Source organism: Strongylocentrotus purpuratus, unplaced genomic scaffold, assembly GCF_000002235.5.
Source record: "Strongylocentrotus purpuratus isolate Spur 01 unplaced genomic scaffold, Spur_5.0 spur5_scaffold_16, whole genome shotgun sequence".
Lineage (NCBI taxonomy): Eukaryota > Metazoa > Echinodermata > Echinoidea > Camarodonta > Strongylocentrotidae > Strongylocentrotus > Strongylocentrotus purpuratus.
In genome coordinates, this window is record NW_022145601.1 from 8,161,347 (window position 1) to 8,177,778 (window position 16,432).

The window sequence follows — 16,432 nt, forward strand, 5'->3', positions numbered from 1 at the left end:
CCTTAATGCTTTAAAAGCAGATAGACAATGCGATATGCAACCTGCTGCCTCCCCCAAACAAAAGAAAACAACTGAAAGGTTCATCGTAATCTTTAAATTTCTGCTTTCTCAAAGCTATCTAATTACTCTTTGCAAAATAGTTTTACTAGCTCTTTATATTATTGTGCAACTCATTTTCTGCTGTCACAGTGATGAATTTGTAATATGACCATTTGTGAGGATCAGCATGCAATGCTACAAACTAACTTAATGATGGCTGTTGAAGGTACTATTAAACTTTTGAAAGTATATTTTGAAACACTGGCTTAAAAAGTGATATAAAGCAAAGATATGAATGGTGCAGGCTTAGATTAGTTAGTGAAGATCAAGGTGGATGAAATTGGTCTTTTAGTTTTGTTCATACATCTACATTTATCTACCTTTTCAAAATGATATCTACTTGTGTGTCTAAATCAGCTAGGTGTCTGATTTAGTCTTATAAATATTATATTTGCAAGATATTGCATCATACATCTGATGTCGGAGTGTTCTTTCAAGAAGCAATATTTTCATAGCTTTAATAATTGAAGTAAAGTATCTTTTGTCATGTGAGTACCTACTGTGTAAATACCTGTGTATTCTGTTCATCAAATAAATCTAGCAGAATCTGGTGATGCCTATGCAATGGTACATAAAGGTAGTGATGAGCACAAATATTTTCCCCAGAGAGAGAGAGAGAGCTAGAGAGAGCAAGAGAGGGGAGTGGGGAGTGGGGGTGGGGAGGGGAGGAAGAAGTGATATATATATATATATATATAATATATAAAAGTTTTATTAGTAAAATTGAGAAGAGGATTCCTAATTCCCCTCTGTTATTTCCACTCAATCTCAAATTATTTTACGCTTACACCTGTTAGTCAATAGATGGCAGCAGATCAGATTACGAAAAACAGAATCGGGCCCTCCCAAGCGTAAAGAATTCCGAGTAAGTTACGCTGATTTTGCGATGGTTTGTAATTTTCTTTAGATCCTGACTATCCAGAGGCCTTAGAACAGTTGTGAGCAGTGTCCTGTGTAAGTTTTATTTTCAAATTTTGTGGCATACATGTGCAATTTCCATGACGGAATGAATGAATTTTAATGAGCTTAAATCTTCATGTAGTCCGACGTGTTACAATGTGCGTATGGTTTACCAGGGGTTATGTTATGGTCTTGCGAGATTGTGTGGTAAGAAGAAATCAGTGAGTCATGACGATATGTTGCAACACACCTACTCGTGTACCCGGGCGCGCAGGGTATTTTGTCATTACATGTTTTCATTTGTGTTACCAGAGGTGATTGAGGGTAATCATTTTGGTATTCTTTTTTTTTTTTTTATAAATTAACATTTTCCATCTGAAATTGAATCTTGGCATTTTTGTTGTTTGATGTTTCATTACAATTACTCATTGTACTACTACTACTAGATCTAATCATTTTGTTTGTTTATGCAAGCTCTTTATTGTCTATCTTTGTCTTGTAAATGAGCAATTTTTTTACAGCAATGTTTATGTATTGTATTGCTTTTTACCATAGTTTTTTTTGGGAGAGATTTCAAGCTATTATTGCTCACCACTACAATTTATTCTATTTCACAGATTCACAGTTGGTTATCAGATTAAAAAGACACAATGAATAAGGATCAGCTTTCCACCTCTGTAAACTCCTTGCTGGAGTTGGACAACATCTCAGTGAATCCCAGCTACTCGGCATCAGAAGAGGAGAGCGAAAGGGTGGGGATGGAAGAACTAGACACAGAGATGGACGGTGAAGGAAAGAAGAAAAAGAAACAGGTGGTAAGGATGGAATAAAATAGGAAGTAAGACTTAAACATCAACTTCAAGGGAGATCAGAATAATTAGATAAATAGATTGATGAAGTTTTAAAATTTAAAATTAAATAATATGAAATTGGATTGATGGAAGTTTAAAAATTGGAATTAATAATATGAAATCGTACTTGATTTACCTTGATGTTGGGCTTTAAGTATAATTACTTATATGCCCCTCTGCAGCAGGATTAATGTATGTGTGTACCGGGGATTGCGCCTATGTCGGAGCCTCGGACAATGCGATTGCAAGGAAACATTTCTTTAGGGTTGAACATGTCATATTTAGCTCTCCGTACTTCTGATGTAAATCATATGTTCACATTTCCATAGTACTTGATAATTCTTGGTAAAGTCTCTAAATGAACAAATACCTTGGAATTGCCCCAAAATGTGGTATAATGTGATCACGACTCACTTAATCATTTGTTGAGGAATTCATAGCTGTTTTGCAAGCTGCTGTGAAGAAGAAAAAAATCTCCAAAAGCATGTCAGAAATTGAATGATTTCAGGCAGGTTGTTATTTCCTTTCAAACTATAATAGACAAAATGTTATAGCTTTTATTTTAGTGCCCTATCTATTTTTGTTTGTCTGGTTTGATGTGTAGAAAAAAAGACGGAAAAAGAAAGAAAATCTGGAGAATGAAGACAGTTGTGCAGAATTTGAAGTGAGAGCTCAGACTGAGTCCGGGGACCCTTCAAACGATTCGGGGTTAGCTGTCCAGAAAGGTTTGAAGGGCAGAGACCCATCCCCAGCCAAGAGCGGCCGGTGAGTAGGACCTGTTTTGTAAGAAGATTTATCTGTTTTGCTCAAGAATTGTAAAAAAAAAAAAATTAGTGTCATTTAATGGCATAAAATGTTTGCAAATCGGGCCAAATTGCAAATTTGTGCAGTTTCATGCATAGGAAAGTTTCTTGTTTACGTTAGTCTTGTCTTTGTTTATTCAATGATGCATGTGAAGGTAACAAGCCAGATTACCTCACTCAAGTATTACAGGGTTCAAACAAAACAATAACATTACCTCTCATATTGTAGATTATGTCCCTCATCGTTGAGTATCACTCTGGGAAGTCTCAAAAGCACTTTTTTTAAACCAAGCTACTGCTGCTGGGAGAGCAACAGAGACATTGTGAGGGAATATTGTTTTTTGTAGATCAAATGTGCCTAGGGTAAACACGATTCTTTAATAGTTTAGTCCCAGTTGTGATGTATTCTAAAATCCACCTGAAAGTGGATACCTGGCAATCTTTGTTTAGTCTGATTATCTTCTATTATCGTTTCAGTTCATTGGATCCCATGATTAACAGCATCTAGCAGCTACCTTAATTTATTTTACATTGTAAACTTAGATATTTTCAATCCAATCCAATCCAATCCAAAAGATATTTGATGTAGTGCCTTTTCTTTGCAGTTACAAAGCGCTGCACACACTGCTCCACAATGTTTGGGCCACTTATAAACAAAAGTTAGTCACTTCTCAGCCGTGGATGACTCTTGACGAATACGTAATTACGATTAAGTGAAGCCTCTGCAAATATCTAAACAAGAATGATGTTAAATCAATCTGCTTCTTTATTCCAGTGGCCTGATGGTGCGTAAGCTGGAGTCTGGCGGTCGCTTCCGCACCAAGCTGGGTGGGGGCACCAGTCCCCTGAGCGGACACCCTGCTAAACTGTCCAGCACCTTCCCAAGGGAGGGGCAGAAGGGCGTGGTTGATGGAGCCGTGACGGCTAAGACCAGGAGGGGTTCAGCTAGTGCCCTACACAGCAGCCCTGCACAGGATAGCATGAGCAGGAAGGATTCTAGTGGAATGGACAAGTTTGCAAGACATGGAGTGAGTTTAAACATTGCTCTACCATCCATATGGCAAAGGGATCACTCGTATTGTCAATTAAATCCCCACTGCACTACTTATAGCTACTTGTGCCCTCTATGTAGCAAACAATGCCTTATCATTGCTTGTTGGTCCCCCATGATCCCCTTTTTCTTATGTTAATTGAGAACTGATTTGATAAGATAACCACCTCTCAGTGACCTTGCAGGGATATCTAATTCCCCCCCCCCCCCCCCTGGCCACACTAGTGCAGACGAGCTTTAAAACAAATTTTTAATTTTTTTTGTCTTCAAATTTGAGGTCCTTCTTACTTGACAAAGATAAGGGAGAAGATTAGAGGGAGCAGATTTAGATTAAGAAACGTGAAGAGGAAAGCTAAAGATGAGCTGATTAGATAAGAAGCAGAGAGAAAAGAGAAAGGAAGGAGAAAGAGAGGAAGATCCAGGAAGAGGTGGATAGATTGTATTAAGGAAGACGGTAGAGAAATTGATTTGTAGCTGGCGACAGACTGGACAAGATGGAGGGCAGTAAAGAGGAGACCCGACCCTTCATAGAGGGGACTCACAGGATGAAGATGATGATGACGATGGTGACGATGGTGGTGATGGTGGTGATGGTGATGGTGATGGTGGTGATAATGATGATAATGATGATGATGATGATGATGATGATAGTGATGATGTAGATGATGAAGATAATCATGAAGATGAAGAATGTTTCTTATTCCACATATCTTTTGTTACAGTCCACAGATTCAGGGCAAGGTGAGACAGCACCACATCACTTTGGGAGGAAAGATGCTGGAGGTAAAGACAAGCAGAAGAAAGGAAAGAACGGAGGGAAGGATAAGAAACAAGCGAAGAAGGATGGCCAGCCATTATCCCCTAGTGGCCAACCCTCAGATTCCTCCGGTGCCACGCCCAAGAAGCAATCTTTCAAGGTATGTTGGAGTGTCGAAAGGAGCGAAAATGTTCAACAATAGATGCTCTGGCAAATGTATGCTTTGTTGTTAATTTCGTACACCGCACAATTAATCACATTTAGCCCTGGGGTGTGTTTCACAAAGATCCTAAGTTGGACTTAAAAGTTATGGAAAGCTGTTAGCATCATTGAAAATATTTTTTAAAAGTTATTTAAAAGACATTAAATTTTGATTCAAAACATTCATATTTACTATTATCATGGAGATTTCAATGTTATTGATGTGGAATTTATGAAACGTCTAAAATACTATTTTTAAAATTTTTGAATAAATTTAATTTTAAGCCAGAAATGGCTCTCCATAATGGTTAAGTCCAAGTTAGAGTTAAGTTCGACTTTGTGAAACACTCCCCTGGACTAAACACTTTGACCCACCTTTATCATTACCTAGCCCTTACCCCCAAAGCTTACATAAACCCCAACATAAACAATTTGTTTGTGGCACATCGTCACCTCTCTTTTGTTCTTTGCCAGTGTAACCTCTCACCCCTCCCATTTGTTGTTCCTCTTTGAGACTTGTACTTGAGTAATCCGTACATTAAAGACACATAGTTGGAGGCTCTCATGGGGAATTAGACACGTTCCGGTGTTTACCCAACAACAGGTGTGTCAATCACCAGGATAAGCCTTCAGTTTTATGACCAGCAGGCCTTATGTAACGCTTTGCATTTTCCTCCCATTCCCCCATTTGGTAAAGTCATTATCTTACGTTCCCCTCAACTGTAGACTCTCCGAGAGACTAGGGGAGTTTCTTGATAGGCCCACAGGTTTGCTGTGTGCAGACTTGTATACCCATTAATGGTATTTCCATCAAGTCTGGTGTCAGCGAATTAAGGCCTTCTGCACGTGGAAACTGAAGACCCTCTCCCTTTAAACCACCTTTCTATAAAGACTTCTTGGTTTCCCACGAGAATTCTTTGTATACAGGTTTGACTGTATTATTTTTCTTATATTTCTACCTTCTTGACAGCCATTTGATAAGTACTGGATGGAGGAAGATGTGTCTAAACTTGTAAAACAGGGCAAGGTGGTAAAGGGAACGCTACGGATCAACCCCAAGAACTTTGAGGAGGCGTATCTTGACTCACCAGTAAGTATAAACTGTTCTTGAAAAGCTTTAATAATAATGATAATATGGATATATATATAGCGCTGGTATCCGCCAGGCTCTGACGCTCATGGCGCTTTACACATATTACCCTGGTTGTAGCCGAGCTGCCAAAGTAACTAGCGCTTGACCATATCAGGTACCCATTTACACCTGGGTGGAGAGTGGCAAATGTAAATTAACATTTCGCCAAAGGACATTAATGCCGGGGGCGGGACTTGTACCCTGTACATTGTGATCTGCTGTCAGGTGACTTGTCCACTAGTCCACAACACCTCTACATTTATTAAACTTTTTCCTTTTGGACAACCACATTTTTAGAAGATTGTCATTGAACTTTCAGGGGTAAAAATATTGACTTCAAATGAATGGGCAATATGCTATCTTCTATAGATATGAACCTCATGATAGAAGTGAGTCTTTCTGTTTCTGGAGGAAAATGTATATCTTTATTTATCACTCTTAATTATTTGGCAAGATTATTTTGCATACAACACAGAAGGAATTAGCATGGAACTCAATCTTGATAACAATTTGTGTGTAGTGCGTAGCCTGAATTTTATATATTTTTGTAGTTGTCTGGTTGTCTATATACAATTTTTAAAGTTGCATATTTGTACTTACAGAATGACATGATATAACACTGCTTGAATATTTAGTTGCTCTTATTTGACATAATAATTTCAGTAGGATTATTCAAATCATATACATTTCAGTCAATGCTTTGATGTCCCTTTCACATCCACTGTAGTTTTTCATAATAATAGGGAAACAGAATTTTATATATTTTTTTGTAGTTTACTTTTCTTTATACGATTTTTAAAGCTTCAGGTCATGATTGGACGGGAAGAGTATGACGACATAATAGTTACACTGCTCGAAGAACCGGTTTCTGTTAATTGACACAATAAGTTCAGTAGGATTAATAAAATTGTATATATTTCAGTCACTGCATATAGTTGTTCCTTGTGTAGTCTCGCATAATTGAGGCATAGTGTATTTGATACAGCGTATTGGGAAGGGTGAAGGTTGCAATATTTTAAGTAGGCGAATTTATCAAGCAAAGGAATCGAAGGTTGTAACACTGTCGGGGGACTCATTCTAAAGCTGGGAGATTATCTCAAGACTTCTCCCATGATACAAATCAAACTCTTGCATGTTCATTCAATCTCATGTATTCTCTCTGTTAGTGATTACTTAACAAGATGGTGGTACTGATAGCTTTATCAAAGATGCTCTCGCTGGCAACACAGCCTTCCAAATCCTCTAGATTTTCCCAAGAGTTCTCCGAAGATACCAAACAAACAAACTTTTTGCATTTCAGTCTCAATTATTCTCTCTGTTTTTGTTCGCCTATAGGATGGTGGTTCTGATATCTTTATCAACGGTGTTCACGCCCGCAACAGAGCCCTCCAAGGTGATGTAGTAGCAGTCCAGATCTTGACTGGTGAAGTTGTAATGGTAAGACTCAGTGGTTTGTCCTATTGGCTTGTAATAAGCGAGTTCGTAAATAACTCTGGACCGCATGACCTCAAAATATCCACAGATCTTAGACACGATGGATACTTCCCACTTGTGCATTTTAGAATAATCACTGCCAAAGTGATGGAGGTGCTTCATGAATACCTTTTGTTTGCCTCTTGAGAAGAATACTTCCACCTGTGTATCAGATAAATGTACTGTTGGTGCATAAATGAATACTGATTACATAACTTTCATGAGCACGATCCGAGTATTCATCTCAATGGTTTTACAATTTGGGTACGAATGACCTTTATCTGCCCATGCGCAAATCCTAATTACGAACTCGCTTATTATAAAGTTATGGGTTCAGTTCCCAGATAGATGTTCTGTTCCTTCATGCAAGCTGTTCTGTCTAGTTTTTCTCTCAGGACTGTGGTGTTGAAAATGGGCAGGGTCTAGTTTGAAAAAGAGAAAATCTGGAATGAATTGATCCCAAATTGTTTTATCAGGGAAAGTGAAAGTGAAAGCAGGGACCCGTTTCACAAAGCCTTTTTTCAATGACAAATGACAAAAATCAGTGACAAATCTGTTGATAACCCATCAGAAGCAAGGATTTCAGTAGCTTATAACAAAAATTGTCATTTGTCACTGATGACAAGTTTTGTGAAACAGGGCCCAGGAAGGACCATGGCCCATGTTTGTTTAGTGTACCTATTCTTTCCCATCTTGCCTGGTCGGGTGCACCTGTGCCTATGTAAGTATTGCCATATTTTGTTTATTCATTTGTATGTTCTCTTTTTTATGTATTAAAAGTGCCAAATGAATAATAACGACAATGCCACTTGTTATCTCCTTGAAAAATGGTAGTGCTCTAGGAGGCTGTGTTATCTATCTTTTTGTCCTTTTTGTCCTCTTTTAGCATAATTATTCAGAATAACATTTGTGGAAAGACCGGTATATATCTATTGTTCTGGATGAGAATGATACAAAGTCAGATAACTTTGATTTGATTGGACTTTGTTTCTTCAAAATACAACAATTATTTCATCCAAAGGCTGAATTCTGATTCTTTAATATTCATGAATTATTTATAAAGGCACCACATTCTGCAAAGTTTTATTGTATTTTTGCAAGAAGGAGTTTATGATCAAGGTAGCAGCTCTTCTCAAATTAAAAAATAAGGTAAGAGAATTTTATTCCTTTCCTTATCGAATCTACTCCTGCAGACTCCTAAGTCACAGAGGATGAGTACGCCTAGGAAACTTCTTGCCAACCAACCCATCATTGCAGTGTCCGAGAGTCCTGACCGACAGGGTTCCTCCACACCAGGATCATCGACCCCCAAGAAGCTGGGAGGGAGGTACTTCTTCGGAAGCCAAGGTATGGAGGTCCAACAACTCACCGTGATTTAAATAATAATAATAATGAAAATGTTGCTTATAAAGCGCTAACCACCGAAGTCTCTAAGCGCATTAACAAACAAAATAGACTGATAAACAATTACATATAGTCTGCCAATCACTCGAATATATTCTGTTGTGTGCTTTATGAGTTCCATGTGATAATACTTTGGAGCCCTATTACAGGAGATGATGCAGCTATTTATTTTTATGACGTTGGTTTTCACTTGACAAAGCTTCCATGTTGATTGCTACATCCACATTTATTTAATTCATTGCTTTCTAAAGATATTCCATGTTGTATTTTCTGTGGTTTTAATGAACACTCATATCATCTGTTGATAGGTAGAAGGTTGTTCACTCTTTTGAATCCCTACCTCACTACTAGTACTTGTATCTACTTGCTCCCTCTATATAGAAAACAATGCCTATAAAGCGGTGCCCGTTGGTCCCCCTTGATCCTCTTTTTCTTATGTTAATTGAGAGCTGAGTTGATGAGATAACCACCTGTTAGTGACCACACTGGGTGTTCTAATCCCTCCTGGCCGAACTAGTGCAGAAGGGCTTAAAGGCTCTCAGCAGTTGCTATATGTGTATGTACAAAATTAGAGAAAAGCAGAGTAAAATTTGTGAAAGTAATTAGATGATTATATTACTTTTGGATCCAATAACCAGGTGATTTTGACACAAGCAGCTTGAATGAGCTAGATGTATCAGACAACATGAGTAGCTTGTATCTCAACAACTCTGAAGCAGCATTTGGCTTCGCAGACGTCTCAGCCACGTCAGGTGAGGAGCAGGACAAGGTGGGAGACCTGGTGCGCAGGGAGTGGTCCGATGCCAGGTGAGTGGAGATACCTGCCTTTCAAGCCCCTCTGCACTAGTTTGGCCAGGAGGTTCTATCGAGTAGTCACTCTTAAAGTGACTCGGTAACATTGCCTCAGATTCTGAAACAAAATCCTGGATTTAGCTCATGCTGCAATCATAATTATAAACCCTTAGGTCAGTCAGGAATCCCATGACTTTTACAAGTCGATCGCCTGTCTGACTATCAAGATACATATGATTGGAAATCGTAATTTCATTTATCGTTTTCCTAACTGGTTTTATAACACTACATTCTATCGCGGAAAATGAGTATGATCAAACCGGTCACTCAAAGATTTTTACTTTTTTGAGGCACTTCATGATTATTTTGAAGCGCAATATTTTTAGGGCTTCAAAATAACACCATATCACAGACACTGATAACATGTAGAGCCGTGCATCTTAGATTTAACATTGTTAGACGATGCCTTGAAGCAATGTTACCGAATCACTTTAACAGAATCTGCTCCCTCCAAATCTGGGCCCTGTTCCATAAAACATGTTATTAATAACAAGCTACAATAACTGTTATAAGCTACTGAAATCGTGGGAGCAAATTTGTCATTAAAATATAGCAGTTTTATGAAACAGGGCCCAGGTTAGAATACCATTAATTATTTTCAGTGTAAGAGTGCCAACAATAACATCACTACTGAACGCCAACACTGTTTACATTGTGTCACGCAACCCTTTCAAACAGAGGGTATTTATTGCTTATGGTATTCCTCTAAATCATCCTAGGTCTGAGGTTTCGTCAAGTAGTGAAGTGATAGAAGACGCCCCTCGTACCCCAAGCAATAACAGGGGATCCTCAACCAGTGGAGGGGGAACTCCCCAGGTAAGTTGATTTCTGGTTCTGATCAAAAAATAGATAGAGAATAATAGAACAGCATAAGGATAATATAAAATATATATATATAATGTCACATACATACATGTATATGTAAATATATATTGTATCTGCCACACTGTTCTGAAAAGAAAGTACGTGGCTGCTGAGTAATCAGTCAGATATGCAAGGAACCTGGGGGGTGTTTCATAAAGCTGTGCGGAAAGTTACAAGTGACTTTACAAATGATCTGAATACGAAGAGCCAAATATGATGCCCAAAGATTTTCCTGACATTTTAACAAAGTGTGACTGTATTTCCCATAATCTCAATTAAATTGTAGCCCAAAATACAATTTGCATTAAAATATTTTGTTAATAATGATAAGGTAAATCTACATCTGCATATTTCAACTTTAGCTTATGGAATTCAAAGGATTTGAGAATCCCATTTAGCTCTTCATATTCAAGTCATTCGTAAACTCATGCGTAACTTTACGCAAAGCTTTATGAAACACCTCCCAGGAAACCTATAACACTCATTTTTTTATTTCAATTCAAAGTGTGTTGTTAACTATACTGATGATTTACGATTTGTAGGTAATCCATGCTTTACAAATAGCTTTTTCTTTTTTATTGAAAGAAAATCGGAGGGACACTTGGAAATGATCCACGCATGGCGCCCAAGACTGCCAGGGTCGTCTACATCTGTGAATACAAGCATTCCAGAGCAGCCAGCGGACATCTAAAGCTTCCATCTAACCCGGTATAGAAGATATTACTTATTACTTACATATATAATATTACCCTTAATTATAGTGGCCATATTCTTGAAAGCTGCTGAACTATCAGAAATGTCAGATTTGATTTACAAGTCACTATCATCCTGTAACTAATTCTGTTAGTAAACGAAAATACCCCAACAAATTAACAGGTGAAAGTACTCTAATTTTCATTTGATGACCAAATCTGTTTTTTTTTTTTTTTTTTTTGTAGAGCAAATTAAGCAATATTTCATTGGGTTTTATGCACTGTAAGAAAGAATTTTATTATGTACATATGATCCATATATATATATATATATATATATATATATATATATATATATTTATAGATTTTTCCATATTTGGCAAATAAATCTTTGTTGTTAAGTTCACAACCCTCATGGTTTTTCTCTTTTTAATTGCCAGAGAGCACCTGACGTGATGTTTGCTCCCACTGACCACCGTGTACCTCGGATCTACATCCCAAGGAAGGAATGCCCAGCTACGTTTTCCCAGCGACCCCAGGACTATGCAAACACACTCTTCATCGCTCAGATCATCGATTGGCCACGCATCTCAGCATTTGCAAAAGGGTAAGTAGTTACTCCAATTCGTAAAGAGACAATTACATAAACAGTAGGCTTGCGGATGCACCATGTGAGAGAGAGGGAGGATTGAGGCACATGGTACATCTGCAAGCCTACTGTATATCTACATCACCATGCAAGCCGATACTTACAAGCAGCAGACAATTACATGTCGTACTCCAAAATGTAAGACTAGCTTTAGATACAGACATAATGAAGCTTTTTATCCTCTTTTTTTTCTCCTTCTCATTTCTCTATGTAACTCATTCTAATTCTATCCCTCTGCGCCCCAGAATAGTTTACTAGATCGATGGCGCATAACAAATGATGTACGGTATTATCTTGCCCTGAGATGAAAATGCAAAAGGAACAGGAATCTAAATCAAGCATAAAGGATCTACATGTAAAGTGCAGGTTAAGAGAAAAATCTGTGATTGGCTGCCAAATATTGTTCCATTATGCCATTTTTTATAGTCGACTCTCAGCAAAAGGATATTCGATTATAACTCTAAATGGCTCCCACAAGTATTCCAGATGTGTTTTATAGAAATTAGCCATACATTTAACTTTATATCTTGGATGAAGAATATGAAACCTCTCTAGTATTCTCTCACCCATTATCCCATTCTATGCTGTTTAGGTTTAAATTAGACATCTGGATATTCTAAAAACAACAACAACAAACAAACAACCTAATGTAGATACCAACAATGGTTTAGTGGGAGTCTTCCTACATGCATTAAGGAGCCACTGGCATATGAGGGGGGGGGGGGGGTGTTGTGGACTTACCTGCTGAAAGAAATGTTAATTAACAAGGCCACTGATTAGAGAGAGGGTATGGGACAGGGTCCTATTATCTCCATTCTATATCCCTTTCCTTTTTTTTTAGGGGGGGGGGGGGCATCATACATCGTGCCCCATAGTTACTTTTTTCCATTGCAAATCAATATGTAATGTATGAAAATGCAAGCCTGTGGTGACAGAGCCCTGAACAGGATATGTAGCAATATACTGTCTGTTTGGAGCCAGAAGGGCATACACTCATATAGTTTAACACAGAGTTAATGCCCTTATGGCTCTGAACAGATGATTCATAGAGACTTGTATGAGTATTTCTTAAGTATTTATAAAGGAAAAAAAACACCTGACTGTACCCAATGAGTAATTTCAGCCTCTCCCCCTTTTTTTACTTTCTTACCTGCAGGCATTTGCTATACAGTATTGGACAGGCAGGGGAAGTAGAGGCTGAAACGACAGCTATGCTGATTGAGCATGGCATCGACAGTTCTGAGTTCACTACTGAGGTAAGTCTATCTCACCACACGTAGAGGTGTTGTGGTCTAGTGGATACGTCCCTGGCCTCTGAATCACAATGTGCAGGGTTCAAATTCCTCTCACATCACAGACATCCTTTGGCAAGACACCAAACTAAAACCCAATTTCAGCCCTTCCTCTTCTTATATATAGCAAAACCTAGAGAAATAGTCACTAGAGCATTTGTACAGAAGGAAGAGCTTGACAATTTCCGCCACATCAAGTATCTGTCGAATCTTGATTTGCATGAGTCGGTGAAAGTTGAGTCATTTGCTTCTTGGGATTGACTCCTCAAATACTCTACCTCTCTACTGTAATATGTACCGTGATAAAGTGTAGGCTTTCTTGATTTTAATGTATTCTTCTTCTTCAAGATAATCTGCCTCCTTCTATACTGAAGATTCTTGCAGATGCCATATATACTCGGCCTGCTTGGGGTGTGCAGGTGGACCACCACACTGGGGTTTCCCCCTACTCTTATACAAATAGTGCAGTGGGTTCATAATGTGCAAGGGTGGTGAATCTCCTATACACAGGGCCTTCATTTAACGTCCTATCCGAGGGACAGTCTCCTGTCCATTCAGGGTTTATTTATATATATATATATATATATAATATGTAGTTTGTTCTTAAACTTCTGGCAACCTTCTGTTGATCTTGCAGGTTCTAGAGGACCTTCCAAAGGAGCGCCCTTGGAGGATACCTGCGGAGGAGTTGTCACAGCGACGTGACCTGAGGTCAGAGTGCATCTTCACCATCGACCCGACCACAGCCAGAGATCTGGATGATGCTCTTCACTGTAAAGCTTTAGGAGATGGTGAGTATATATGAAAGATGGTTATGTCCTGGGCAGGGGCGGATCTGGGGGGGGGGGGGTATTTCGGCAGTTTAAACCCCCCCCCCCCCCTTGGGCGGCCAAGTGAAGAAAAAAAAAAAAAAACATTAAAACGGTGCGATTTTTTGGAAAGTCCTTGATCTGCCACTGGGTCAAACCCCCCCCCCCCACCCCATGGCAAAAAGCTAGATCCGCCATGCTGGGGGGTGTTTCACAAAGATGTATAGTCAAACTTAACTCTAAGTTGGACTTAAAAATTATGGAGAGCCATTTGTAGCCTTAAAATTAAATATTTCCAAAAGCAAAAATTGGACTATTTTAGACTTTTCATAAATTCTACATCAAGAACATGAAATCTCCTTGATCATAGACAATTTGAATGATTTGAATCAACATTTTATGCCTTTTAAAATAACTTGTACAAAATATTTTCATAGATGCTAACGGCTTTCCATAATTGTTAAGTCCAACTTTAGAGATAAGTTCAACTAAGGATCTTTGTGAAACTCCCCCCTGGTCGACCCAGTGGGCTACATTATCGGTCCTACACTTCATGGATAGCTGTTACATGTTTAACCATACATGTATTAAAGGTCAGGCTTTTTGGTTGATCTCATAGTTGCTGTGGTGGGGTTTGGAGGGGGGGGGGGGGGGTTCCACCATCCATGGGATCCTGGCTTGGGAGTGACAAATAATCATCATCTTACAGAACATCCTATGATGAATGTTAAATTTGATATCCTTATCTAATCGTTTTGGAAGTATCGCAAGTTAACTATTCATATTTTTACATGTGACAAATCTGCAGTATGTACAATTATACTGATGGTAAGATAACTAAATCTTCTGTATTGTAATTGATGGTAAAACTTTAATGAAGTTGGTATCAAAGGATTTGTAAGTGGTGAATGTCCAGGATGTTGGATCCCCCCCCCCCTTCCCATCCTTTTGAATGTTCAAGCCTAACATTCTGACATGATGCAGTAAACTGTATTGAACAAATAAACATTTGCGGCAAAATATTTTGAAATGAACGCAGTTTCTGTAGAAGATCATAGTATTATGACACATATATAAATATCCTTTTGAAAAACTATTTGGAAAAGAAGACCTTCGGGTTACAGTTATTTAGTTACCGGTAATCTTTTTCTTTTCCCGGCACCCATGTGACTCTTATCCAAATGTACAAATGTTTTGTGTTCAATGATTTTCTTTGTTTTTGCAGAATAAATAATAATATTTTCTGATTGTATATCATACTCTTTCCTTTTCTCCTCTGTACATAGGCATCTATGAAATGGGTGTTCACATTGCTGATGTGAGTTACTTTGTGAAAGAAGATACCAGTTTGGATAAGACAGCAAGTCACAGAGCTACTAGTGTTTATCTGGTCCAAAAGGTAAGTACAAAATGAAACCTGTATGCGATTTTCATTCACTACCGTCACTTTGTGAAAATAGGGACGATTTATATAGCTCTCTTACACATATTAAACAGTTTCACAGCGCTTCAAATGAATGAATGAATGAATAATAAATAATTAATTTATTTATTCATTCGTTCATTCATACCTTAGGATACAAAGGAGACAATACACAAACAGAGATGAGTCTTGTAATGAAGAGCTGGAATATCAAGGATAATATTTTCTCAAATTTTGAAATGAATTGCGTTTTTTTCTTCGAATTAAACTATTACTATGTATCAGATTTTTCAAATAATCACAGTAATGGCCCAACGCTCAAATAGCTTAATATCATTGAGTCTAACACAAGGAGTTTGTCCCTCATTTGTTTTTGTTAACAAGTCATCTTGTCCAAACAGAGTGAATGAAGTGAGATGAGGTAGGGGGACCAAGTGGCATTGTACCCAAAGGCAATAAACAATTTCCATGTATCTAAAACCAAGCAAATGGGGCCAGTCACCACGAAATGAGTCCAGTGTCGCATTAGGCTCAATCGTAGTAATAGCGATGTCTAGTGTGTATGTACTGAAAATTGACCCACCTACCACATTTAAGATTTTTCCAAAAATCGACTTATTAATGTCTTGTAGTTTATGTCCCCAGAGCTTAGGTCACAAAAATATCTCCTTCTAACATTTTTTGGCAAATAATATAGGCTATGTTACGCATCATTAACTTTACACCTAATTATCTAAAAACTGGGTAATCCCATTGTTTATAAAGTCCAATTAGGTTTTTGTTCATATTTCTGGATATAATTTATCAATTTTAATGTGTGACCCCTTAATTTAAAGCTTACTTAATGTAGATTCATATAATACTTAAAACAGGAATAAAATTTTTGACCAACTGGACTCATTTCGTGGTGACAGGCCCCAAATGTGAAAGTACCATTGATATTTGATACTTTTTCCTATTCTTATTCTCATTATTATGTCTTCTTATTCATAAGGTAATTCCTATGTTGCCGCGATTACTTTGTGAGGAGCTGTGCAGTTTGAATCCCGATCAGGAAAGACTTACTATGTCTTTTATATGGAGGATGACGGAAGAAGGAGAGGTGAGAATATAAAACTGATCCTTGATAAATGGAGGCATGTGTAACTGATGTGACAATGTTTGGTTTACCAATATGTTA

At 38.0% G+C, this 16,432-nt stretch overlaps 1 protein-coding gene across 1 annotated transcript in view; it reads left to right on the forward strand.

The window, feature by feature from the left end:
* Window positions 1-918: 918 nt before the first annotated feature.
* LOC589477 (DIS3-like exonuclease 2) overlaps window positions 919-16,432 on the forward strand; it is a 33,328-nt gene continuing 17,814 nt past the window's right edge. The window contains exons 1-16 of the mRNA XM_030986697.1: window positions 919-1,053; window positions 1,617-1,814; window positions 2,455-2,615; window positions 3,429-3,681; window positions 4,427-4,621; window positions 5,633-5,752; window positions 7,130-7,231; window positions 8,461-8,614; window positions 9,310-9,478; window positions 10,243-10,339; window positions 10,973-11,095; window positions 11,520-11,686; window positions 12,885-12,984; window positions 13,658-13,811; window positions 15,116-15,228; window positions 16,247-16,354. Coding sequence (XP_030842557.1) covers window positions 1,650-1,814; window positions 2,455-2,615; window positions 3,429-3,681; window positions 4,427-4,621; window positions 5,633-5,752; window positions 7,130-7,231; window positions 8,461-8,614; window positions 9,310-9,478; window positions 10,243-10,339; window positions 10,973-11,095; window positions 11,520-11,686; window positions 12,885-12,984; window positions 13,658-13,811; window positions 15,116-15,228; window positions 16,247-16,354 — 2,181 coding nt within the window. The 5' untranslated portion in view covers window positions 919-1,053; window positions 1,617-1,649. The remainder of the gene's footprint in view (window positions 1,054-1,616; window positions 1,815-2,454; window positions 2,616-3,428; window positions 3,682-4,426; window positions 4,622-5,632; window positions 5,753-7,129; window positions 7,232-8,460; window positions 8,615-9,309; window positions 9,479-10,242; window positions 10,340-10,972; window positions 11,096-11,519; window positions 11,687-12,884; window positions 12,985-13,657; window positions 13,812-15,115; window positions 15,229-16,246; window positions 16,355-16,432) is intronic.